The 27,807-nt window shown below is 41.9% G+C and overlaps 2 protein-coding genes across 4 annotated transcripts in view; one reads left to right on the forward strand and one right to left on the reverse strand.

Annotated features, from left to right (window-relative positions):
- Positions 1 to 40: 40 nt before the first annotated feature.
- sin3b (SIN3 transcription regulator family member B) lies at positions 41 to 21,045 on the forward strand. Of its 2 annotated transcripts, none has more exons than XM_086282021.1 (19): positions 41 to 551; positions 1,691 to 1,797; positions 2,415 to 2,568; positions 3,627 to 3,989; positions 4,122 to 4,277; positions 4,621 to 4,749; positions 5,409 to 5,498; positions 5,674 to 5,792; positions 6,055 to 6,268; positions 10,415 to 10,531; positions 10,679 to 10,917; positions 11,353 to 11,536; positions 12,365 to 13,220; positions 15,305 to 15,474; positions 15,568 to 15,741; positions 17,600 to 17,692; positions 17,797 to 17,891; positions 18,383 to 18,581; positions 18,745 to 21,045. In XM_086282021.1, the coding sequence occupies exons 1-19, from the start codon at positions 441 to 443 to the stop codon at positions 18,979 to 18,981; spliced, it is 3,807 nt and encodes a 1,268-aa protein (XP_086138147.1). In that variant the 5' UTR covers positions 41 to 440; the 3' UTR covers positions 18,982 to 21,045. The 2 variants fall into 2 exon arrangements, with proteins under 2 accessions (XP_086138147.1, XP_086138148.1); XM_086282022.1 differs by lacking the exon at positions 41 to 551 and adding an exon at positions 811 to 1,104.
- Positions 21,046 to 23,485: 2,440 nt separating this feature from the next.
- xpr1a (xenotropic and polytropic retrovirus receptor 1a) overlaps positions 23,486 to 27,807 on the reverse strand; it is a 73,661-nt gene continuing 69,339 nt past the window's right edge. For both annotated transcript variants that reach the window (XM_086282523.1, XM_086282524.1), the window contains exon 15: positions 23,486 to 27,463. In XM_086282523.1, coding sequence (XP_086138649.1) covers positions 27,406 to 27,463 — 58 coding nt within the window. In that variant the 3' untranslated portion in view covers positions 23,486 to 27,405. The remainder of the gene's footprint in view (positions 27,464 to 27,807) is intronic.

Consider the following 27,807-nt stretch of genomic DNA (forward strand, 5'->3'; position numbering starts at 1 on the left):
TCGCTGCGACTGCGCAGTTCAATTTTTCACTTTTTTTTTCACTCCTACTCTGGCTTCCGGACGCCAAGACAGAGCGCTGCCGCCGAATTTAAAGAGACAGGCTTTAGTTTTTTTTAAATACGAAAAACGGTAACCATTGTCTCTGGGCTTATTTTCCGATACTTCTTGCCTGGGCTCGTTTAATTCGATGGTGATGTTTCATCAAAGTCACCGAGAGTAGCAGGTTGTCTGTCATCAACCTTCATTCTGCTGGATTTCCCGTCCTTTTTTTTTTTGCCTCTGTACCTAGACTGTCCAGCTAGGCAGAGTAGGGTTGCTTGCTGGCAGGCTGGCTTCCCGACCGAGAGCAAGGTTTGTCGGCTAGCCAACAACTGGAGGTAACGCCGAAGCTTCTCTCTTAAGTTGTGGTAGCGGCTCTCGAGCCTCCTGTCGCCGGGATAATGGCGAAGATTCAGGCGCACAGCACCGCGAAGCAAATAAACCAAATTCAAGACAAGCCTTACGTTATAACACAAAAGCAAGTGCAGCAGCAGCACTTCCAGAAGCTGAAGGTAAGGAGACAACGGACATGACAAGGGAAAAGTGGCTGAGAGTCAGAACCATTTTGTTCGTCGGATCATTGCATTGGATTTGAGGCTTTTTTCTCTTTCTCTCTTCTGTCGTCGAGAGTAGTGAAAGGAACGGCTGGCTAACGTTAGTTAGCTCGCTGGCCTATTAAAAGTAATTCATTGCTAAACAGCCTAACGTTAACATTTAATGTTGGATTTAGAAGCTATGTTTCGTTTAGTGGATGTGCGAGTGACAGTGGAGTGGCACAGTTAGTGGTACTTTCTCATTTGCCATATCAATAAGTGCTTCTGTGAGCAAACGTTAACTCAGACCTCGCTTGTGGGAAGTTCCTCCTTGTTCGTTTTTTCAGCCACCCGAACAAAGTGGAGGACGTCAGCCAGGCTAGCCAAGAACGGCTATTTCACTTCATTAGCAGCTTCAGTACACGTTTCTTTGTTATAGTAGTGTTTTAATATGTCGTACTGTTTTTGCCAACGCGACACTGTTGGCCGGGGACCAGCTGTGACTAAACATATTGTATAAATTTGTATGCGGGTAGGTGTTGCAAGTGTTGGTGGAGTTATTATCGTGAGTCGACTGGCTCCTGGCTAAACGTTAGCTACAACAACCCTCTTTAAGATGTGGACTATTTGTGACAATGGCTTGTGTGAAGACATTTTTCCCCCTTTAGCGCAACCTAAACTAGCCTAGCTGTGGTAGCGAAAGAAAGCAGTGGAGTAATGAACAAAAGCTGCCTGGTGTCTCTTGTGTATGCCCAGTTATTTATTTATTTTAGCGTTAGTTGTACAGCTTGTACTGCTAACCAGAGGATTTGTTGATGTTGCACTTTGGCTGATAGTGAACAAATCAGTCAGCATTCACGTAACTTCACGTATGCAGCACTGAAACAAATCTGTACGATGGGGCTACCTGTAATTTTATAGTACAAATCGGAAATAAATGCATTTATTAATAATGCAAAACGTAGCATTTGAAATCTATAAACAAGCTTTGTAGCTGTAAAATCATCCACCGTGAGCACCGTGGCTGGATTCTGGGGAAAATGCTGCTCCATACATCCAGCTGAGACTGCCTGTGCTTTGTTCTGTACTGATTTTTTCTTCCTCTTCTCCATGTTTAGGTTGAAGATGCCTTGTCATATCTGGACCAAGTCAAAATTCGTTTTGCGAATGACCCTGGGATATATAACAAGTTTCTCGACATCATGAAGGAGTTCAAGTCGCAGAGGTATCATTGGGCATTTATGCAAACAAACCACAAGTAACTACTACACAGGGGCACACAGGGAGCACACTGATTTCTGTTGTGCAGTTTTTAAGGGAGGTGGTCCAGATCCACTTTAAAATACAGTGGGATCTTCATTTACCCATACGCCACCAAGTCTTATGAAATTCAGCTTGATGGTTTTTGTATAATCTTGTGACCAACTGGCAGCTGTACTTCTGCCAGGGTGAAAACCAGAAGTAATGGGAGTTCTAGTAATGCATTCTTAATGACATACATTCCCATACATATTCTTTAGATGGTGATTGTGCTGCTTGTTTATGGAGTTTCATTACGTTGTGCTGTTTAATCCTTGACTAGTTCTGTTTCACAATCTGGAGTTTATCAGTGCATATGAAACTGCACATAGCTTCTTACTGTAATTATGCAACTGGTATTATTATCTTGAAATGAAACGAGGACTAAAAGCAAATCCTCTTTGCTCCTTTTTCTTTAAAGCTAACATGTGTAGCGCTTATTAATAACTTGTTTTCTGTTTTTGCTTTGTGGTGTTTGAGAGAAGTAGTTAATCAATCTTTCTCAACCAAACTTCTAAACTATCTGTATGTCTTCTGAAATAGCATCGACACACCGGGAGTGATAAACCGTGTATCACAACTGTTTCATGGACACCCAGACCTCGTCTTGGGCTTCAATGCCTTCTTGCCACCGGGGTATCGGATAGAGGTCCCTAAGAATGGGATGGCTTTCCTTCAGTCTCCTTTCTCTGCACAGGTAAGATACTCTTTTTAAAGAGATATCAGATATAAGTAAAGCAATGTACAGCAGTGTATGCTGACAGCATTATATGTTTAAGACCACAGAACATCTTAGGAGGAAACAGGTGTGGCTCTACTGCCCTGAACTTCAGCTGAATGATCTACCTGAAAAAGCCCTCACGAAGATTTCACTACAAAATGTGACAGCAGCTTTGTAGTTTAACAAAATTTCAGCTGGAGTTCTGCTTCTTCCTGTGCATTTTTGGCTGAAACAAGCACTTAAATCTCATCACAAAGAGCCAAATATATACAAGTTGTATATAAAAAAGAATTTCAGAGATTAGGAATCTATGTTAGACTTTAAAAGAATTTTACGGTGTGACACAAAAACGACTACACTGAGGAATTTGTAATGATTTCACTCTGTGGCATTTGGTCCGTGTCAGATTGAGTTAAACTTTTATATGTGTCAGCTCCTTCAGTTTCTGTGTACAATTTTATTATTTTAAAGTAAAAGCTGGGAACTAACTTCCAGGGATGTTTTGTTCTGAGAGATGGATCGTGCTTAGGTAGTGGATGGCAAGATAATGGGATTTGGGCAATCTTAGGTGTAATGTTAGTGTGACTTGGGATTTGCATCAGAACTACTTTCCTTTAATACTGACTTTAGATTACAAGTACATTCATATAAACATCCAGTCACTTTTCTTTCTGAACATTAGGCATAAAGTATGCATAATGCATGCGTTTCTTTTCTAAAACCTATGAAAGTTTATGTAAACTTTTTCTGTTAAATCATTTTAATATTTAGTGCTTTATGTTTACTGTGTACCTTTTGTCTACAATTACAATTGTTATTGTGTTATATAGAGTTTATACACTGCTAAGAGAGGGATTTAAAACGAACCCACAGAGCCAACTTATGTTTGAGTGTTTAATATTTCTGCAGCAACACAAGCACATTAAAGTTGGTTTACGTCATCATTTTAGCTGCACCTGCACCGGCATATACAAACAGATATTTCTCCCCAAGTCGTAAATAAACAGGCTTTTTCTTAATGCATCTCTGTGCAGGTATCCCCAAGCCCGCAGGGGAAGAGTCCTGTCGCTCCTGCTGTTGCTGCAACCTCGGGTAGCGCCTCTTCCTCTCACTCTGAAGTGGGACCTGCCCAGACCAGTGAAGTCAAGGTGGCCACAACAGAGCCCCTGTCTTCATCAGCAGCAGGACCTCCAGAGCCTCCCAGCAGACTTTCTCTTCCCCTGACCAGCAGAGAGAGCCAAAATCCAGCAGCCACCTCATCTGTGTCCCCGCCTGCCTCAGAGACGAGCCCCGTAGAATTTGATAGCGCCATCAGCTACGTCAACAAGATTAAAAACCGTTTCCTGGACCATCCAGAGATCTATAGAGCCTTCCTAGAAATTCTTCACACATATCAGGTACTGTAGAAGTAAGGCCATGAATACTGCATATTCATAGCATAAAAGGTGTTGGGTTTTTATTTGCAGTTTCTGAGTTTTGTTTTTATTTTGTGTGTGTGTGTCTCCCCTATATCTCTATAACATTTTTAGAAGGAACAGCTGGAGGTGAAGGAGAGTCGAGGCAGTCGAGGCAGCAGTGGGATGACAGAAGATGAGGTGTTTTCTAAAGTTGCCAGTCTCTTCAAGGGACAAGAAGACCTGCTGGCTGAGTTTGGACAATTCTTGCCCGATGCCAAGAGATCACTGGTGAGTTGAGCAGCATAGACGGAGATTTCTGATGTTCCACTTGGGAAGGAGATGAAAATCTGCACAGTTTGAACAGAAACAATTTGCAGTCGGGCACGAAAGCAACATTTCTCATTTCCAGTTATTTTAACACAGTTTACAACAGTGACATTTTGTATATTTACGGCTCTGAAATGCCATCATGATAATATTCACACAGTCACAGTGAAGTGCCACTTTTGAACAGCTGAATATATAACTTGTCAAAAACGTTGTATTTCTGTCAGTCAGTTCTCTAAGAAGTTCCCAAAGTCCCAAGAAGTACTACTGAGCATTTTTTGCCCACGTGCCTCCTCTTCTGTAGTTCACAGGCAGTTCGCTCACCGGGGGGAAAGAGCAGCTGAAAAGAACAGAAGAAGAGGACACGATAACCAAACAGAACAAAAAGAGGCCGAGGCCCATACTTCTCCAGCATATGTCCCCACTGCTCAAGGTAAGTTCTTCTCTCTTCAGCGGGTCAGTCAGTGAAAGAGACAAAAGCTGTGCATTATGAGCTCAAATGCTACGTTTTATGATTGTTTTTGCAACTTCATCATCTTGTGAAATAGGGTCTAAAATTCTGACGTATTCACAATTAATTAAAAACAAGAGAGGGAGAGAGAGAGAGAGAGAGAGAGAGGTGGAGCTTTGAAAGACACCATTCTTGTTACAGACGCTACAGAACGACTGTTACCCTTATGGACTTTTTATTTGCTTTTACTTTGGTAAATTTCTTTATTTTCATAATTGTTGAGTAACACAGTAACAGTTTAATTGAAGAGAACTTACTGAATACAGTTTATTTTTAATCTGTTACATTGAGTCATTTCTATAAGTTAATGTGTTGCATGTAAGCCCCGTGATGTATGTCATTTACTATTATGGACATTACAGCCTGCAACATGCTGGGCAAAATGTGTCTCACAAGCTTGTAACATAATTACAGAGTATTTGCATTCCTTTACTTCATTTCGTCAGCACCAACTCATTTGCTAGAAAATAATTTTGTGTTGCACAACACGAACTTTTCTTTAAAAGTTTCAACAGCTCTTTGGGATTTTCCAAAAGCGGTCGAGTTTGTGATGTTCAGATTTTATTCTTCTCTTTATTTAGAAAAAAATGAAGTATTCCTGTACCAAAGATCAGTCCTTTGCTTCGGTTGGCAAACATGGAGTCTTAAGAGAATTTTCCTTCTTTGATAAGGTGAGGGATTATTCTTCTGGGCTGTAATTCTGGATTTTATTTATTTAATTTTTTATACTAAATTTTTAATCCCATAATGTTTTTTCTTTTTGTTTCTTTTTGTTTTTAACAGAAACTTTTTTTTATTTTTTAAAGTGATTGAGCGAATTTTATTGTCAACCCAACTGTCGTTTAGGTTCGTCGCCTGTTTAAAAGCCAGGAAGTATATGAGAACTTCCTGCGCTGCATCGCCTTGTTTAACCAAGAAGTCGTTTCAGGAGCCGAGCTGCTACAGCTTGTTACTCCTTTCTTGGGGTGAGTGGATGGAAAGAATTTTGAGATGGATAGAAAGAGACAAACTAAAGTGGAAATGGTTTATGATGCTAATATCCAGTGTTAGTGAAGCAAATGGCAACAAATATTAAGATATTGTTTGTTTTCAGATATGACATTCAGGTCAACTTTACAAATTTGAAAGTTATCTCTAAATGGTCGTCACAGGGCTTTTTATACTAGCTGAAAATACCAGATGTACTTCAGTTATCTGTCATTAATAATTTTGTCCATATCCTTGCAGGAAGTTTCCTGAACTGTACACACAGTTCAAGTCATTTCTCGGGGACAAAGAGCTCTCTCATGCTGTGTCAGGGCTGTCGGATCGTTACATGGAGGGAGGAGGGGGCAGGGAGGTGGATTATGCCTCCTGCAAGCGCCTGGGGTCCAGCTATAGAGCACTGCCCAAGACCTACCAGCAGCCTAAATGCAGTGGGCGCACGGCCTTATGCAAGGAGGTATATCTACTTAAGAGTTTACCAAACAAAGACCACTGCGTCATTCATTTCTTAAAGTTATCTGTGTGCATTTGAGCCCCTTTCATCTGTTCCTTATTATTTCTTTGACAGCATCTTAACATGTTGGCTTGATGTCTGAATTTAAATGTTTATTTTTTTTCAACATAGCACAAGTTTGAACTGCATGCATAGAAACTGATGTCTAGATACGCACAATATTATGATTCCTGTTATCTTTGCATGCCTCTTTTGTGCCTTTGTCCCTCGATCAGCTCACCTAAGAATGTCATTGTTTTTGAGGACTCCCTAAACCTCACATGACATGAGGGGGTGGGCGAGGTTGCCAACTTAAGTTTCTGTCTCATACCTTCAGGCTGCCAAATATGAGGATGTCTCGAAGCTCTTCCTTTATGAAAACAGCTGCTGTTAGTAAGCTCTTATGCACACAGGGCTGAATCTTGCTGACAAGTTTTTTTTTTTTCTTTCTTTTTTTTGTTTTTACCCCACATTTATTTCATCATCAACCCTGGTTGATAAACATCAGTCCATAAGTTACAGCTTGCATGCTTGTAGCTGCTTGAGGTAAACGCGCAGGCTTTTACAAAATCACATCTTGAGTGTCGACTTTCCCTCTTTAAGTTTGTTTGACTTGAATATTAAATTACAAATTTGATCAACTTAACATTGAATTGTTCAAGTTCGCAAGTGATGAATCGGTGTTGTCTACATGTAACACGCAACCAGTGTTGGTCAAGTTACTTGAAAAAAGTAATCAGTAACTAATTACTGATTACTTGCCCAAAAAAGTAATCCCGTTACTTTACTGATTACTTATTTTCAAAAGTAATTAATTACTTAGTTACTTTTTAAAAACACTATTTACAACCTGAAGAGGTGATAAAGTGATAGATCTTTCAGCCCAATTCTACTTTTTCTGCATAATCCATCATACAAAATGTGATCAGATGGAAAAGTCTCTTTTTAAAACTTGTTTTATTAGTTTTAATCTTTTAACTTTATGCATCAAGCAAAAAATTTAATTATCTGCAACATTCTCTGACTGGAAGAAATTAGTTTAACATTGAAACCTATTTTCTGCACATTCCAGCTCATAAAATAAAATATTTTTTGTGTTTACACTCAGTCTTTCAAATAGATGCAAGTAAAACACAGCAGAAAATAAATAAAGTCAAAGACTCAGCGGTCCTGTTGCTCTATTTTCACCTGTAAAGCAGGAGTGGGGCAGGCGGAGGTTTACCCTGGTGCAGGTGTGCCGCGGTCAGTGGAAGAACCCGCGAGTTTCTCTGTGAGTTTCCCATTACGTCGTAGCTACTCGGTGCTTGTTGGAAGTTTAGGGGTTTTTTCGCTGTAAAAAGTTTTCTTCCCACGCACAGCGGACACTAATGTTTTTGTCCCTTTTTATGGAATCAAACTCAAAGTAAGGTCAGTGCTTCCACGCTTTAAACGCTGCACGCTCATACTCTCTCTGCACTCGATATATGATCCATTGTTGATCTGCACACAGCTGTTGTCACCAACGTCGCACTCGCTTACGTCACTGTCATGAGACATTCTCGCAAAAAATCACGGTTTTAGTAACGCAGTAACGCAGCGTTCCTACGGTAAAGTAACGGTAATCTAATTACCGTTTTTGCAATAGTAATCCCTTACTTTACTCGTTACTTGAAAAAAGTAATCGGATTACAGTAACGCGTTACTGTCTATCTCTGCACGCAACTAATCAATTTAATTTTCTAATCAGCTGTTTTTTTGAAACATTTTACTATCACTATGTTTTGAAACCATGCCATTTTGAATCTGTATAATGCCGATGGGAACAGCTTGACAGGCATAAAATAGTATTTCTAGGCCAGCAAGTCAATTCCTAAAAAGCTATTAGCAGAAACTTGTCACTTGTCAGTATGGTGTGCAGTGTGTCCGCAAAAAAGTTTGAGGGAAGTGGAAAACCGGACAGGTTGCAGACAAAATGAGTGTCAAACCTAAACAATTCTCTACAGTAGATGAACAATATCTGAAAGTCATGTCCTTAAGAAATGGGGAAAATAAAATCCAGCAAAGACTTGACATGGAACCTTTCAGTTGATCATCTAACCCTATCCCTGATCAGTATCTAACAGAAAATAACACTATAAATTATTCCCTTTTCAAAACTCTGAATAACCACAGTGATGTACAAGACTCTGACCTCATATGTCACTTTATGCATCACTGATAGGGCTGCTCGATTATGGCAAAAATGATAATCACGATTATTTTCACTGAAATTGAGATCACGATTATTTGACAATATTTATTTAACCCTTTAAGACCTACTATAGAACCAAGTCCACCAGAGCTTATATTATTTTTTTTTTTTACATGCTGTAGTGCCATTTGTGGGAGCATTTCAAGTTGCTATACATCAATACAACTGTTATAGCCCATATTTTAATAATATGTATGCATTAAGTGCATAGTAACTACATAAATTGCAAAAAAGTGCAATAATCTACAAAAAAAATTGAAAATCGCTTTTGTTTTGTTTACATATATTTCTACTTGGAGAAATTTAAGAGGCTTATCCCTCAAAACCTTAAATACAATAAAGTTGCAAAAAATAGTTTACAACAACAGGAAATTTATTTTGAGTGTCTTCATAGTTTTATTTTGGAGATACAGCAATTTTTATATATACTGCAGGAAAAACAAAAAACAATCCTATGATGCAAATTTGCAAAGAAAACAGCAGGTGCATCATTTCACTGTGGGAAGTGTTACGAACAGCTGATAGGAACGGCAAAGCGTGTTTCTGGAATATTATGTTTTTGTTCCTGCAAGCGCTTTTTATGCAATTTTTGCAAAGCTATATGTGGAACAAAACCGTGACCGAGGACAAGCTGATGGCATCAGATGTAAGTACAACTCCTCCGGTTTCATATGCAAAACAAATTATTGCGCTAGCTTACATGGTTCAGGTTCTACAGGGATTTAAAAATAGTTACGCAAATAACTTCTGCTTAGCTTTCCGAGCTTCCCTCGGGTCCTCTTAATCAGCGGTCTCCAACCTTTTTTGCGCCACGGACCAGTTTATGCCCGACAATATTTTCACGGACCGGCCTTTAAGGTGTCGCGGATAAATTAGGGAGGGGCTAATAATCGGCTCAGTCATTTTTAATGATCGTTGAAAGCCCAGATCGTAATCGTGATTAAAATTCGATTAATTGAGCAGCCCTAATCACTGATGTAACGTTTTGCAGATATGGTGAATATCTTGTGGAGCACATCATTGCTCTCTTTCTGATTGTTGTGGGCGTGTCTGAATGAAGCTGCGAGTCAGTCTTCCCACATTTTCTCACACTTTATTGCCACCTGTATTTTAGTGAAATGGTGGGAAACCAACGGGGGGAAAGTGTATTGCTTGTGCATGTGTTTCTGTCTCGAGTGCAAAGTACACAAAAACAGGAACTCGGTTTTGAAAATGTTGAACCATGGCAAAAGGTTACACATGCAGTTAGGAGCACATGTATACACAGACGTACTGTTTGCTCAGTAGTATGCACATCGTGTGACCACCTAATAGAAACTTTGACCCTACTGCCATATTAGGATTGTAACTTCAGAAGCGTCTATTACTTAGCAGTCATCAGGAGCATGTTGAGGGAAAGAAATCCTAATTAATGGCCTGGTAGCTGGTAGTTGATTATGGTTATGCAGAATCAGATGAGTACAGTAAGGACAGGGAGGCAGTATGTAGCTTAAATATGTTTTTCCTTTTCTCATAGAAAAGTTTCAAATAACAAAGGCAGCATATGTACAAGTAATCGCTGAGGCTCAGCCTCCAGGCTGCTTTGAACCTTTCCTGCATACCCCTAAAATATGCCTTCTTGATAAGGCGTTCTGTCAGCACGGCAGCCTCACGTACCCTCTCTTCAAATATTTTGTGTGTGAGGGGCACCCAATCAGTAGAAAGATGCCTTAAAGGGATCTGTGCTACAGCAGATTGATCGGGCGATCATATTGTAACTTAATTATACTTTCTGAAGTCCAGAGTAAAAATATCAAGGTGCATAAAAAGCAATCTTTAAAGTGTTACCATAGAAAAGTGTGCTGGCATGAAAACTCATGTTTTTATCTGTATGTGTGCAGGTATTGAATGACACCTGGGTGTCTTTCCCCTCCTGGTCAGAAGATTCAACCTTTGTTAGCTCCAAGAAGACTCCTTATGAGGAGCAGCTGCATCGCTGTGAGGATGAAAGATTTGAGGTATGTGCATCTTAATGTTAGCGTTTTTAACAAGTAGTAAATATATTTGGTGACCCCGAGGATGTTTTATTCTTAAACACATATATCGCGTGGTGCTAAGCTTTAGAAGATGCCCTCTAAAAGCCGTCTCTAACACTTATTCTTTAGTTGGATGTTGTTCTGGAGACAAACTTGGCCACCATCAGAGTCCTAGAGAGTGTCCAGAAGAAGCTTTCTCGCCTCTCACCAGAGGACCAGGACCGATTCAGATTAGACGACTGCCTGGGCGGCACCTCTGAGGTCATCCAGCGTCGTGCGGTGTATCGTATCTATGGCGACAAAGCCCCTGAGATCATCGAGGGACTGAAGAGGAGTCCTGCTACTGCTGTGCCTGTGGTGCTGAAGAGGTCAGGACAATCTCTTTATCTCAGAATTCCCCAGTGACGTCTGACATGTGCAGACACTTTAAGCCTTATAGCCACAATATTCTTTCATATGCATATGAAATAGCAGGATGTTGAACCAACACATCTAATGTTTACATCACTGTGGCTATAGAAGGAAAACTGTTGATTATACTTCTGTTTACATGACCAGCTGAGAGATTTAAGCAAGTGACAATATGATGGGAATATTCAGCTGCTGACAGCGTGAGCAAGATCCTTGTATCAACATGGAGGTCTTTGTGCACCCTGCTACACGAATAGTGCTTTCTGAAGAACTGCCTTTTTCCTTCCAGTCTAACATGTGAAAAAACAAACGCACTGTGGTGACAAAATAGATTCAACTACATGAATGTTTTTTTTTAGGCGTCAACTTTAAAGCTTTTCTTTCCTCTCCAGGTTGAAAGCTAAGGAGGAAGAGTGGCGAGAGGCCCAGCAGGGTTTCAATAAGATTTGGAGGGAGCAGTACGAGAAGGCCTACCTGAAGTCCCTCGACCACCAAGGAGTCAACTTCAAACAGAACGATATGAAGGCCCTGCGGTCGAAAAGTCTTCTTAATGAGATTGAAAGCATCTACGACGAGGTAAACACTCCTCTATTCGCGACCTTGAATGGTGATGAAAAGATAACGAGGTGTGAAGCCTGATATAGCAGTCCTGCATAATCGCTTTTGTATAATCATAAGAAGAGTCAGACTCAGTGAGAGGGTATAAAAGCGTTCATTATAGTGTAACCTGACTATTATCCTCTCACATTTTCTAAAATTTAAAAAGATTATTCTGGTGCTTACAGTTCATCAGTCAGGTGCACAACATGCGTCACCTGACTGAAGTTTCACATTTGACATTTTAACTTGTTCAAACTTCTGATGGTTCTTTAGGATTTCGCGTCCACGTTGACGTTACTAAAGTGGACCTGTTGAGGTCTGTATACGTGATGGGTAATCCCTATGAGCCAAAATCCCTGGGCAAAGCTCTGACCACCAGCCCCGCCTCCTGCTGTTCAAACCTTTTGTTTGTCATGGACAGCCAATTAGAGGACAGCTAACTTATGAGGAGGGTGGGCTTAAAGGGGGAGGAGCTAAAACAGTTTTTCCAGACAGGAGATGAGTTGAGGGCCTGAACTGAAATAAATTAACATTATTAGGAATTGTGAGTATGCAAAGCTACTCTAGTAGCATTTTTAGTAAGAACAGAGCTATAAAATTTTCCTTAAGTGGCTTTACTCTAACACCATGGCTCATAATGAAGATGGTGTGTTTCAGTCAAAGGACATTGAGTGCAGGTGGGGTTTTTTTGTTGAAGGGATTTGTCAGAGGTCAGTGAAACCTCTTGGTGTCAAAGGTTTCCGTATTTCTGCTTGGCCTGTAGGAGTTTCCTTCTGCTGTCTGATTTTCTTCTTTTTACCTCAGCGTCAGGAGCAGAGCACAGAAGAAGGTGGTGTTGGCCAACAAAGCCGTAATGGTTCAGCCTCATCCAGTGAACCTCACATGGTGTTTACTTATGAGGACAAACAAATCCTGGAGGATGCTGCCTCACTCATCATCTACCACGTTAAACGACAACCAACTATTCACAAAGATGACAAGGACCACATCAAACGCATCATCCAGCACTTTGTCCCCGACTTGTTCTTCTCCCGCCGCGGTGAGCTCAGTGATACTGAAGAATGGACGGATGAGGAGGCTGAGCTGGAAGAGGGAGGCGATAAAGGAGGAGGTGGAACCGCCACCACCGCAGCAGGCGGAGGAGGAAATGGTAATAATGCATCAGGAGCAGCAGCCAGCAGTTGTCAGTCTCAACCCCAACCTGTCCAATCACAGTCCCAGACCCAGTCCCAACCGCAGCAGCAGCTCAACGGTGATTCCAGGAGGAGGCGCTGCAGCCCATCCCAACCTGCAGAAAACGAAGCCTCGACCACCTCAAGCAGCATAAGCCAGCCTGCTGGATCCACACCGACCCCGGGGTCTACACCTATGGAGATGAGCTCGGGTGCAGCCGGGGAGAAGGTGGACCTTCGTGACCCCGAAGCAGAGCACCAAAAGGAGCTGGATGGTGTCTACAACCTGTTTTTTGTCAACAACAACTGGTATTTCTTTTTGCGGCTGCACCAGACTCTGTGTTCGCGGCTGCTGCGGGTTTACCGACAAGCAGAACGGCAGCTGCTGGAGCATCGAGCTGAGCAGAGCAGAGAGAGGCTGCTGATGGCAGAGGGACGGAGGGAAAAGGCGTGTGACCTCGCTATGGAGCTCCGCCTCAAGCAGCCCAGTAAGTCCAGTCTATGTTTACAGTTACTCACATCTTTACAGTCGTCAGGTGTTTGATTTTTAAGTGGGGTTGGTCAGCTGTGATGTAGACAGGTAAGCTCAGTGTGGGTGGCTTTATTCCAGATCACTGAGCAATAATCACACGCTGTAATATACAAGTTACTTCATCAAGACGATTAGATAATTAGCTTCAATAAATGTGCACTGAATCAGAATGTGCTTTTAAATTGGTGTCAGTCACACTGTTAAATAAGATTAATGTTTGCTAAAGGGAATGATGTTCCAGATATGTTGAAACATTTCTCAGTGTTTAAAACAGCACGGCAATAAAATAACGTTTGAAAAATGATCGTTCTACTAATGCTACGTGTCAACCTTTATTTAGTTGACTTTGTTCAGAATCTGAGTGTTGTAGTAGCATTGTTGTGTTTTGTTTAGGGAAGAAATCTGTGGTGAAAGACTTTTTGATGCTCTGAACAGATTTGCAGGACCTGTATGGACCAGTTAAAGGCACTTTTCTAAAAGTCTGTTTAGGACAAGGTTTACTGGTTATCAAAAACAAACTAAATTCTTGTTCAGCATATTACAAGCTGTACATGTAGAGTGTCTTAGGCCACAATATTACATTCCTTGTAATATAAGACACACAAAAGCCTCTTGTTTGAGAAACTTTCTAATATTTAGTCATTTTAACCGATAGTTTCTGATAACTGACTTGTTGCTGCAACCCTTCTTCAGATCAGAAGAATCTGTTCTTCAAACACACATCAGGCCTGCCTTTTGTAAATAACTGCTTTTGGTTGCTGGGACAGGGTCTCTACTAGGCCTGCACAATAAATCGAACTGACCAAAGAAACCCCTTTACACATTTGACCAGTCGAATAGAGCCCTTCACGGCATTAACCAATCAAATGGATTAGAGGCCCGCCTCCTACTCAGGTGGGGAGCGAACAACGCTGCAGCACCGAGTCAGAGTTGTAATGGCTGAGAGCGAGACGCATGACGAGAACGCTACTGACTATGAACTCGTGGCTAAAAAAAAAAAGTACCTCGCTTATTTGGAGGTACTTTGGATTTGATAAAGACGACGTTCTCCAAACACAGGTGCTCTGCAACACTTGCCGAACACTCGTGGCAACCACCAGAGGAAACACGACTCCACCATCATCTTCAACACAACCACAGAGAACAGTTTGAAGAGTTCCAGAAAGACAGGGCTAGCCAAACAAAGGTCGCTAATGTTAAGACAAAGAGCACCGCAGTCCAACAGCCGTCTCTGTATCAGAGTTTTTCAAGTGGAACTCCTTATGAGAAAACGTCGAAGCGCTACAAAGAAATAACAGAGGCCATTACACATTTTTTTGGCTAAAGACATGATGCCTATAAATACAGTTAGCAGAGAGGGCTTCACCAGTCATAAAGTGGACCGGAGAAACCGCATCCCCTCACGAAACTACTTTTCCCATGTTGCCATTCCACAAATGTACGAAACATGCCGCAAGACCGTCACGTTTGAACTGAGCCAAGCTGAAAACTACGCAACAACTACAGACCTATGATCAAGTCGTACAACGGAGCCATATATGAGCTTCACAGTGCACTTCCTCACCGTAGACCCTGAACTGAAAACACGGTGTCTAGAGACTGTGTGTTTTCCAGACTCTCACACTAGTGAAAATACAGCCCGTGTATCACGTGAGGTGCTGGCCAGCTGGGATCTTAAAGAAGACCGACAAGTGTGTTATGTTTATTCAAAACGAATTCTAGAGACCGGGAAGGATGTCTTTCAGAATTCAAGCCTCAGACACTTTTTATGGGGGCAATGTTTCAATGTTAAAGTGCACTTTGGTGTTACTCTGCTAATACAGCAGCTTTCTTTAAATAAAACTGTTGCAGTAAAACAGAAATTATGTATTTGTTTTTTTGTTTTGCTATTTATTTTATCGCAAGTCATATCGTTATCGCAATATTGATCACAGTTATCGCACATCGCAGGTTTTCCTAGTATCGTGCAGCCCTAGTCTCCACTGCACATCCACACGGATAAGCTGCTCTAACAAAAGTGCTGTCCTTCCCCTTCCACAGGTGAGGTGGAGTTAGAGGAGTATTACCCAGCTTTCCTCGATATGGTGCGCAGTTTGCTTGATGGCAACCTGGACTCTACACAATATGAGGACACGCTGAGGGAGATGTTCACCATCCACGCCTATATCGGCTTCACCATCGACAAAGTCATCCACAACATCATCCGACAGGTAAACAGTTTCACACACAGGTTAATTCTCTAAGTCCCGTGACTCTGTAATGTGAACACTGGCATATTCTAATATTTACCTCTCTGACTAAAGTTGCAGCACCTGGTGAGCGACGAGGTGTGTCTGCAAGTGGTTGAGCTTTACCTGGCTGAGAGGAAACGAGGGGCAGCCGGGGGAAACCTGTCCTCACAGTGTGTTAGAGCAGCTTGGGAGACCAGCTACCAGTGGAAAGCTGAGCGAGTGATGGCCGAAGAGAACTGCTTCAAGGTGAGTCCAGTGGGTTAAACGCTTGGCCCTGACACACAGCTGTTGTTTGAAGTAGTGAAACTATTTCAGATTATCCTTCTCTGCAGTAAAAATATGCTGCTCTGCGATTTCACAGGACGGTAAAAATTTCAGAAGACTAGATGTACCCATAAAAGGAAAGTGCATCACTTAAGCTGTTTTTGTAAAGGAATGTTTTACGGACAGCGATCGTGATTGTAGGAAAACAAAAGCCAGCTCACTCCTCCAGTCCAAGTATTTTTTCCCCCAAGGATTCATTCTTTACATTTTTCTCATGCTGTTGAGGCCTTTGGTGCAGTCGATTGAAATTTCACCTTCCAACTAATGACTGAGATTTAACTACGTTTTTGTGGACCTGAAATTATTTTATGACAGCCAGCTGTACCACAGCGTGATAAACACGTTTACACTTCAATGTAATCAGATGCTACCTTTCTCTGGTACTAACGCTTTGATAACAGCTGTTGAATACTTGATTACCGGTTGTAGAAGAATGGAAATGCTTTTCTGGGATCCAAACCGTTTGCTTGCTTTGTTTTTTTGTTTTTTTTTAAAGATGTTGTTGTTCAATTGAGAAAACAGCACAGTGTTCAGTAATTTTATCTTTTTAAATTTTAATTTTATCTGCATGCTAGGGATGAGAAACGCTGTACTACTGACCGCACAGTATAACACTTTTGTGAGGAGGGTGGGGGGAGATGTAGTGTATTATTGTTATTGGGGCAGGGATAGCTCAGTAGGTAGAGTGGTGGCCCCATGATCGGAAGGTTGGTGGTTCGAATCCACTGAACTGCTCCCCTACACACTGCTCCCCGGGCGCCCGATGGCTGCCCACTGCTTCACTGGGTGAACGGGTTAAATGCAGAGAGGAATTTCCCCACGGGGATCAATAAAGTATACTTTCTTAAATGATGTGTATAATATGGCACAGTTCTACTGAGAACCAAGAACGCCACATCTCGGCTTCTCTTTGGTTGGGTGCAGACTGTTTTTAATTTCTCTCCCAGATATCTGGATGCTGCTGTCCATCTTTGACTCAAGAGGAATTCATTGCGTTTATGTCCATTCGTGCAGGAACTTTACTACACAGAGCAAAAGATTTTGTGTGTGAAACAATGCAGATGTGCTTGTGTGCATTTCTACCAAAACAACACAAACCTGATGATGATGTTGTAGGTAGACTGATGGGAAATGAGCCAGAGCTCGGTTCAAAGCGGACGAAATATAACAAAATGATCCGAACAGCAGAATGAGAATCACAGACAGTTTTGTTTCTAACACTGTTTGCTTCACTACAAAGACGTTCAATGAAGGTGAACCAACAGCAGCCAAAAAACCCCCATAAAGGCCTTCAATAGACTAGTTGCTCCAAATATGTTTGGTACTGCCCCTCAGTGACCGTACACAGCTATAACATTCAGACTGTGCACAGCCACGTGGGGCCTTTAGTTTGGGAAATTACAGTCAAGTCGGGGCGACCGTGGCTCAGGGGGTTGGGAAGCGCATCTGTAACCGGAAGGTCGCCAGTTCAATCCCCGGGCTCTCTGTCCTGGTCGTTGTGTCCTTGGGCAAGACACTTTACCCTACCGCCTACTGGTGATGGCCAGAGGGGCCGATGGCGCGATATGGCAGCGAATGAATAGTAGTGGCATTGTAAAGCGCTTTGGGTGCCTTGAAAAGCACTATATAAATCCAATTTATTATTATTATTATTATTATTATTATTATTATTAAGTAATTGTTTGAATAAAGCAAAGGCCTTTGTCACACTTTTGGGTCATAGTTTTGATTCAGGTGTAGTGAGGTCATTCAAACATGGGTGTTTCATTTTTGTCATCAGGTGATGTTTATTCAAAACAAGGGTCAAGTGACAATGACCATCGAGCTGCTGGACACTGAGGAGGCCCAGGCTGATGACCCGCTAGATGTTCAGGTAAACACTTATTTATTAACAATTTCTAAACTTGTTTACATACCAGAAACTTGGAAATGAATAACTGGACTTTGATTAAACACGCTGGAACTTTCCTCTGTTAGTGCCTGTCAAGCTACATGGAGCAGTTTGTAGGAACAGAGTCCAGTCTGTGCTCTCAAGCAGAGGGCTACTTCTTCAAGCCCGTATTTCTGCCCAGGTATGACAGATGTTTCTACTGTTTCTACTTATGTGGCAGTATAAATAACAGCAGAATAAAGGTGTGACAGTGGAAATGAATCTGTAATATATTATATTTCATTATACTTGGAAAGAGAAACCAAAGTGCATTTGAATTCCTGCACACCTCCTGCGTTACGTGTCTTATTTTTAATAAACGTTGTGCTGTGATGGTGCATTTCTTTTGTGTATTAGACTAGACAGAATTTGTTCAACTAAAAATCAAGTAAAACTTACAAAACTGTGTCCCCAAATAGATTTTGATTGATTTCATGTTTTTATGTTTGGCTCGTTGTGCCTCAGCTGGTAGCATTATGGGAACGCTCTGTTAAAGGTATCTGATGACAGATCTGCTGTCATCTCAGATAACATTTGTAAAGATCAACAGGGTATAACGGATGTCTTTCAGGAACCCTGAGAATACGTCAAGGCAGTTTTTTGTAATCCGCACCGTGTCTCCATTTTTTTCAGGAACCTGCGCCGTTTTCGCCGCTGGCAAGTGCGACAGGTGGAGGCGATGCGCTGCAGGAGAGAGTGGCACCGCCAGCTGGGCGTGGAAAACGCCGGCAGTCTCGACTGTCGTTTTAAACTCAACACTCACAAGATGGTGTTTGTCATGAACTCTGAGGACTACATGTACCGCAGAGGGGCCCTCGTCAAGGCCAGGAAGGTAGGCTGGCATCTAAGTTTAAATTTAGACATCTGTCCTCCGCGTGGGTCTCATCAGAGCTCTGCTGAAGAAAAGAAATCCAACCCTTCTAGTTTTCTGCTTGTTAAATCCGGTTTTGTCTCTCAGTGACAAGTCTCTGACAGTTTGTCTTCTTCCTTCACAGTCGCAGCACAGAGTGGCAGCGAGCCAGCACGAACGCTTCGACAAGTGGCACCAGAGCTGGCTGACCAATCACGTTACAGCCTCGGCTGAACGCTCCGTACAGAACTGGCTAATGGGCGAAGACGAGGAGGATCTCATCCCCTGCAAGACTACCTGCCTCTCGACTGAAGTGAAGGGGCAGATGGTCAACAGATACCAGGTTCATTACAGCGGAAGCAAAGCCCCTTCTTCACCGTAGAGGCCTGCACAGAGATGGACAGTAATGCGTGCACACACACACACAGACACACACACACACACAGGTAAATGCATGAATGCAAAGGACATACGTACACTAAACACAGACATAAACAGCTGCAGTCGTGTCTCCACGACGTGCTCGCTCACTCACTCTGACTCACGGATGAAGAAACTGGCAGAAACGCAGTGAGTCAGTGAGCGAGCGAGAGGAGTGACGATGTGGGGACGAGGGCCAACAGACAGTGAAGTAATCAACGAGAGCCAGCTCGGCCCTGATTGGCTGCACGAGTGGAACGCACCGGGAAGAACGGAGTTCATCATCCTCAGCATCTTTATCATTCAAGCTTCTGTGGTGGCAGTAACGTTAATAAGGCTGACGGCTGAGTCAGCTGATCAGGTGAGGACTCATGAGATCATGGGATTTGTTTGAGAAATGTGAATGTCTGTTTGTTTTTCTTTTTCTTTTCTTTTTTTTTTTTTTTTTAAGTCAAATGTAGTTTTTAGCCTCTAAAGCCGGAGAGCCTGCCTGTGGGTCGGTTGGTTGGTTTCTGTGTGTTTATATGGGGAGATTATGGTAAACGTGTGTATGTATGTGTATCCTGCTCTCTTCATTTTTGTCTAATTGTAGGCCCACTGCAGGCTCTGCAACTATAGTAAATGCGTTATTACTGTATGTGCATATATATACACACAACAGGGATCCTGTATTTTTATATATGCATCTACACATCTAAAGATCATGTGGTTCTCTACAGTGTTTGCTGTCAGCCAACTCTTGATGTTTGTTGTTTATTTTTTTGTATTTCCCCCTTTTTTGTGTTGTAGCTAAACAAGTTATCACTGGGGCAACAATGAGTCCTTAAGATTAATTGGTTTAATATTAATGAAGATCAAATTATGTATCATATTCATCACCAAATGTTTAATTTCGCATTGTTCTTTTTTTGCATACTGACATTGAAAATAAAATCGAAATATCAGTGTTAAAATAGAATGTATAACATTTATCCTGTATCAGTTATCATAAAATAAACAACCTAGTTGTGAACTTCTTAGATGTTGACTAGCAGCTTGTTTGTCGTTGAGTTTAACCAACACAGCCTCGCCGACGCAAATCAGTCACTGTTGAGGAGTGTCTGTGTGCGCAGATGGAGCCTGTAAAGAGGAGATAATCTGACAGACCAAAAAACCTGGAGCTCAAACGACAATGGTAGAAACCTGCAGCTGCTTCGATAACTAAAGAGTCATTTATTTTTAAAGGTATGTACAAAAGTTTTGACAGTCACAAAACAGAATCTGTTGTCATTTCTTAGTGGAAATCTATGAAAAATGCCAAAGATGAAACAGTTTGACAGGCATGAAATAGTAACAAAGTGATCAGCAAAGAATATCTGTGTCATTTAGAAAATTGAGGAAACTAGATGAGTAAAAAAGAGAAGTGGTCTACAAAAAACTGCATACAGTAGATGACCTGAAACAGGACCTGAGAGAACATCTGGCCCTTCAGTTGATCCATCTACTGTTCACCAAAGCTTGGTTAGAAATGGCTTCAGAGAAAATATGGATATAAAGAAGCAATTATTAAGGACGGGAACAGGGCTGAGGTATGCCGAATTACATAAGTACTGGAGCAAAAATCAACAGCTGAGGCTGAATTTGACTTTTTGGGTTAAAAATCCTTGTCTTTATGCCCAAATATGGCTTTAGGCTGTGTCACGATCTGAGGCAGACTGAAGCCAGTGGTGTTGCGGATCTTGTCAAGCTTGATGGATTGATGAACAAATAAAAGTGCCACCAGATTTTAATCATGTAAAACCATCTGCAAGGCATCTGATTATTAATGGCTTCATTTTTCAGCATGACAGTGACCCCAAACATACTGACAGTGCAGTAAAAGCATAGCTCAACAGAACAAAGGCAGCCAACATCCAAAGAAGAGCTCTGAACGTCCTCCAAGGAGCCTGCAGAACTATTCCTGAACACTTACAGAATTAAGAGAGTTCAGACTGCGGTGCCAAATATTGACTTTAAGCTCATTAGAAATGCACAAACTCTGTGTTTGCCTTTTACACTGTTTGTACAAGCTTCAATAAATTACTGGACCGATTTCCCATTTTCGGAGCAAAATGGAAAGAAATGAGACTTTTGCACAATTCTGTATTTAAATAAGAATAATCATTGTCCGCTTTTCCAACAAAACAAAATATAATGGGTCCGGTAGTCTGTAGTTTTGTTACAAATTAAATCATTAAATGTTCCTCAGATGTATCTGGGTAAACTGGTCACATGACACGCAAACACTGACGCAGTGCCGCGGTGGCTTCCAAAGTTAGAAATAAACATTTTTTTTCCCTGAAGGGGAGAAAAACTGCTGCGATGCTTCAGCTGGATTATGAGAGCTTTTTACATGATGATTCAACAAAGTTCACCGTGTTCTCCTTTGATTTTTGTGGGGGCTTTCTCTCTGCCAACAAGCGCGATTTTCATGCTTCTCAATGATTCATTTCTCCTGGTTGGCACGCTGAATGTGACGGCGTCTGTCTGCCCGCTGGGAATTAAAAGAAAGAAAAGAGAGAAAGACCTCAAATCCCCAAAGGCTGCCAGCGCTGTTGGACAGACCTACATAAGCGCAAGAGCGGGTGAAGAATCAACTTCAAAACCGCACAATACAGTGCAGACATGAAACGAGCACGAATCCTAAAATGCAAAAGGAACCAAAGAACACTGTTAAAGTGCAGAAACGAACCATAATGCATGTGTGCTGAGGTTTATTTCTATATTCACAGAGCTGCATCGGGGCCCCGCTGCAGGGTGGAGACGCAGATAAAGGTTTGCAGAACAGAATATGCAGCGGCGGTTAAAAGAAGAGTCGAGAGGCCAAGTGAGCTTTAAAAATAATCGTGGTTTATAAAACCCAGATATGACAGGATCACCAAAGTGTATACAGAAATACAAATACCATCAGAAAAACCATCATAGAACAGCGTTATACACTCGACATGTACAAACTACTTTGTAAAAGGGACTCGGGGAGGATGGTTCAGCATGTAAGACATTTTCCCTTCATGTCTCTTTAAGTCACATTTAGCCACAATGTAGTTATTCTGTCATCTTTTTCAATTTTAAAGTATCTTATCAAAGTAGAACATCCATCTACCAAACTACAGTTACTATCACGTTCAGCTAGTTTAGAGAAAAGGGTACAAACAACATCGATATCGAGCACTTAAACATCGTGAAGGTTTCAGCAGGCAGTGAAAACAAAACCTTCACTCGTGAGGGGAAAAAGAGGGATGTCAGGGCTTATCATCGTGTAACATCTGTACAAAATCACCCTGTTTTTTGTTTTTGTCAGCGGGTTACACACACTGAACATTTCAGACAGACACTAATCACTAAAACATCTGTTTTTCTCACATCGAAGCACCTTGAAATGCTTCCAGTGAGCAGATAAAGATCCTTCATTAGTTTGATCAGATATTCAAGAAGTACACGGTGGATCAGTTTAGCGGTATCATGTTGTTGTGGTGTGGGTCCTCCCCGGACTGGGATCTCGTCCTGTGCCCTCCCACGGTACTCTGCAGGGCGACTAACAACGATAGATATGATGTCCACAATATTTCCATGCACATTCACAAATGTACGGACAGCGCCGCAGCTTGAGGACGCTGGAGTCCCCCCACCTCGTCCTTCTCCTCGAGCCCCGTTTATATCTAAATACGAAGGAATCACCAACAAGGTACGACTGATCACGTTCTCCATCTTTGTGGATTCGTTTTTTTTTCTTCTTCTATTTTTATACAAACACGTTTCAACAGATTTACACATGGAGGGGAGAAGTGCGGGACTGTGAACGATCAAAAATCTCCTCGTCGCCTCCAAAATACTGTTTGCTCTGGAGCAGAAATGGCAACGTATGAAATCAATCATTGTCAGTGGCTACAATGATTACTAATATACACATTATGTCAAATAAATTAACATCTATGTACAATGTAAAACAAAAAGCAGCATGCAGGCAAGACAACGGAGCCTTTTTACAAAACTATCTGCTGTAGTGTTTGTGCTCTCTGACACAAGAGAGGCAATGCGTGCGTGCGTGTGTGTCATGTTTAATGTGTGTATAAAGTCATGCTGTGTGTTTAAACGGACAGACGCTCCATCCACGTTCTAAACTCTAAACAGATACGGCACAGTTTGACTTTCCAGCTTTTTCAAGTTCACATTAAGCTCATTGCACTCGGAGGCTTTTCAGCCTTTCAGCCACTGAGGAGGAGGAAAAACAGGAAAGAATCAGAAACAGGAGACATTTCTGTAATAAGTCGGTCTTGTAGCTCCCTGGGCTTTGTCTCATGACTAGTGGGTGGTGACACAGCATAGCCACGGGGAGGAAACCGCGGTAAAGTGAGCCGTCATTTGTGAGCCGCGGTCAAGCCAGCCGCCTCTTATCCGCCGCATAAATTTCCTTGCGCTTTTACACCAGTCTTTACGGTAGCGCCTTTTCGCTTTATGTGCCGATTGAAAGCCTATACCCGCGCGCACGTGCACGCGCGCGAACAGTCGCACGCACATGCGCGCACACAAATTACAATGAAACAGCCCGATACAGTCAATACAATTATGGAAATGTCAGAAATTCATTAAAAATCATCCTGTCCCAGAGAAGTAATCTGTTGAAAGTTGGACCTCAACTACTCAGGATGACTTTTAATGAATTTTTGAAAATTGACATAATTCTATTGTATTGGCTGACTGCATTGGATACAAGTACCCTTTAATTTCTGAGGAATTCTACAGTAAATCTGGATGAAACTTGGCACACAGGTACAGTAGGTGTCCCAGAGAAGTAATCTGTTGAAAGTTGGACATCAACTACTCAGGATGACTTTTAATGAATTTTTGAAATAAACATAATTGTAGTGTATTGACTGTATTGCACTGAATATGAGTTTACTGTGATTTCTGAGTAATATTACAGTAAATCTGGGTAAAACCTGGCCCAGAGGTAAAGTAGGTGTCCGAGAAGAGGATTGTGTTGAAAGCTTGGCATCAACTTTTAAGAATGATTTTTAATGAATTTTTGAATATGCAACCAGACTGTCACGATGGCTGTATTGGGCTGTTCCATTGTAATTTGTGTGCGCGAGTCTAGGCTTTCAATCAGGATATAAAGCGAAAAGGCGCTACCGTAAAGATTGGTGTAAAAGCGCAAGGAAATTTATGCGGCGGATAGGAGGCGGCTGGCTTGACCGCGGCTCACAAATGACGGCTCACTTTACCGCGGTGGGAGACACAGCAGAGCGAGAGGGTCAAACACGCACGCATAGACGCCAGCGTTAAAGCGTCGCCATCGTTTCTCGGACAGCCAGGGGGCCTTTCACAGGAGAAGCTCGAAACTTAAACCAGTAGCCGGTAATAGCATTGGCCAGACACGCGGCGCACTTACTTCAAAATGTAACAGTAACAGCTGAGATAAGTGAAGCAACGCTTGAGCTCAAGTGTGTGTTACAGAAGCAAAGACACCTGATTGTTCTCGTGGCACGAAATTGTCACAGATCGTGGATAATGCGCATTATCCACGATCTGTGGATCTGACATGATCTGTAACCATGGTTACTGTTGTTACAGCCTTAGATGCGAAGGGCTCGAGTTTAAGCTCGGGAAGAGAGCGGGATCACAGAGGGCTTCTAGCATCATCCCAAGCAAGAGCGATTGCAGCAGAAAGAGCATCCGGTGTCAAATCTGCACCAAATCAAGTATGCAGATCCATCCGCTGCGGCGTCCCTCGGGAAATAAAGCCACATGAAGCCGAAAGCTTCATTGTTAAAGAGCTGAGAACGAGCTTATTAAGTGTTTGACCACTGCCAAGTCCCCTCATGGCCTTACATGCAGCCCAGTTTTGTTTTTGTTATTAATCATTATGGATTTTATTGCCCGAACGAAACGACCGTTTACCTGCAGCTGGATGGAAAACCAAATCTGGCAACACCGCCGTCAGTAATCACAGGAATTCTGTTATTTTGGATGGGAGGCGAAACATCTTCATCAACATAAAGAATCCCAGTCGCCTAATTTTCAACCATTACTCAAGACTAACATGGTCCGGAGAACCAATGCAATCATATTAAGACAAGATGCAAAGACATGATCCGGCACATCGGTTTTAAAACTGACGGGACTCACTGAGCTCAGTGAAATCTAAAAGTGCTCCACGGTTTACGTGGGCCGCGTTCCAGAGAGCAGGTTTAGTGAAAACTGGAGTGAAAACTCTGGATTTGATGTTTTAGAGACGGGATTCATCTAAACATCGGGTCAGTTACCGGGGCAACAGACTCTCTATAAGTAAACTGCTCACTGACAGATTTCCTTTAAACAACTTTTAAGGTTTTCTCATTCGTGCAGTCAGTCTTAAAGCACCAAGGGGAACAGAAGCTGGTCCATACAAACAGTCCAATCCCATTTATATGTTAGCTTGTTGTTTATGATGGCTAACGTGGCTGCTTTCATAATAAATCTGTCATCAGTGTAACAGCAGAGTCAGCGACCACGGCATACCACGGATTTATTGCCGGCTCTGCTCTATAGGATACATCCTTCTAGCTCTGTGGGCAGTCAGGAATCTGTCAGGTTGTCCATGAGATGCCCTGCACTGATGCCTGACAGTGCGCACTACTGTAGTAATCACTTTCATTAGCTTTCACGTTGGAGATGACAGGAAGATTTCAGCATCTTCAGCGACTTTCAGGTTCTGAAAGCATTTTAAAATAAGTTTGAGAATCAGGACACATCCGGAGTATCTGGATGAATTCAATTGAATTGAATTCAATAGATGTCTACAGATAATTTATTTTCTACTGTAATTGTGCCAAACTCAGATATATTTTGGTTGGATTCAGTTTAAGTAAAGAATGACTGAGTGGACAATGCTGACTTTGTTTTTCATTTACTTTTATGCTAAATGCCGTAACCCACAGTCAAACCCATTATTGGCTGATGAGCGCTGCACTGATCACGGCTTAGTTTCCTCACACTCAGAGTTGATTTGAAGCAACTCCGATCAGCTTGTTCTGGAGCCGAAAACTTAGAATTTGTTGAACCTGCTTTCTGGAACAGGACCGAGCTGATCAGCTGTACCTCTGCTTATGTTACTGTGATCTCCAGTCTGCAAACTTCAATCTGCTTTTAAACGTTTGGTTTTTATATCAGTTGGCAGGCTTGTTAAAGGAAGCTACCCCAGCCACAGTCACATTCACAAAAAATAAAACTTTGGTAATTAATGTAAAGAAAAGCAACGCATGTACATTTGCTGCAGTTAACAGGGCACGTTCACGCACTAATTAGAGGTCGGGGATAACCGAGGGTCCTAACTCTGAGCTCGTTAAAAATGTGGCACAAGTTCAACCATGAAAAACATTCCAAACATTATAAAACACATCGACAATCAGATGCTCCAACTAGTCTGACTAGTATAAACAACAATGTAAAAGGACTTAACAACTACAACAGAGTCATAATGCACATCAAATATTACAAAGGAACTTCACAGACTTAGAAATGTTTGAATCAAAATTTCCCTTTTTGTGTACAAGTACAAGATTTTGTGTAATAAATGCACTTTTCCTGCAAGTGCCTCCAGGGTTGTGATTGCACACTGATGTTATTACAACTAAAAAAATATTAAAAATTAAAAAAAAAAACAAGGAGAGAGAGAGATGGTGTATAAAAAGAATCAACAAGCTGAAACCAGTTGATTTGTTCTGATATGCTGTGATATGCGTGTAGAGTCCTTCCTCAGGTTTGTGTTTGTTAGTCTTTTGATTGGCTTTGTCTTCTCCCTGTTGATCCTAGTGTAGGTGTGCAAACAGTCGTCGGTAGCCTATTTTATGCAGCGTCTTCTAAACAAATTCAGGAAATAAAAGAAGAATCTACAGAAAAGTAAACAACAGATATTAAAAAAAGTCCGTTTAAAAAACAGAAGAGGATAATCCCCGGGCAGTGCGGTCTTATCTCGCCGGTTATGTGCAGAAGGTTTCCCTTGATGTCTGTCCATCTGTCTGACTGTGTGGCTGTTTGTCTGGGTGGCATTAGCTCTCTCCTCACCTGCAGCGATATTATACTATACTTGTGCTTCAGCGGGTCTATCTCTGTGTGTGTTTCTACATTATAGGTGTGTGTGTGTTGTTTCCATACTTATAAAGACCAACTGTACTTACAAGGACGTAAAGATGAGGTAAGTTTCCCAGAGGTGAGGACAGTGACTGATGGTCCTCACTGCTTTAAAGGTTTCGAGACTGAAGGGTAGGCCTGCGCGTTAACACTACGAGGGAGGAGCTTTGAGGTCAGGCGTTAGCGAACGAGGTCTTTATAAGTACAGTGTCGTAAAGTGTGTGTTTGTGTGCGTGCGTGTGCCGATGTTGTGGACTCAGCTGAAGGCCTCATCGTCAGTATCTTCAATTAGCACCTTGGTGTCCTTCTTCGATCTGAAATAAAGACGATTAAAAAAAGAAAATCAGACGTTATCTGACAAAACCGAGACTTCATTTCACGTTGCGTTACTTATACATTACTAACTATTTAAAACAACTGCATGGACTGCTTTTTCATGCACTCAGTTCAGTATTGTCTTCACACAAGTCCAGACACTATGTGGGCAGCAGCACCGGGCCACCTGCAGGAGCCATGCAAACCATGCCATGAAGCTCCCGGTGCACAGTTACTGTGCTGATGTTAATGGAGGTTTGTGTAACACTGTGTAACACTTTGTGACTTTAATTCAGACAAAGGCATATACAGCATTTTACAAATTTATCAGACCACCTGTCAT

Source organism: Aulonocara sp. 'chitande type north' Nkhata Bay, linkage group LG23 (assembly GCF_057382095.1).
Source record: "Aulonocara sp. 'chitande type north' Nkhata Bay isolate Kocher_YH1m ecotype deep benthic linkage group LG23, A_spYH_male_GT1.1, whole genome shotgun sequence".
In the NCBI taxonomy this organism is placed as follows: Eukaryota; Metazoa; Chordata; class Actinopteri; order Cichliformes; family Cichlidae; genus Aulonocara; species Aulonocara sp. 'chitande type north' Nkhata Bay.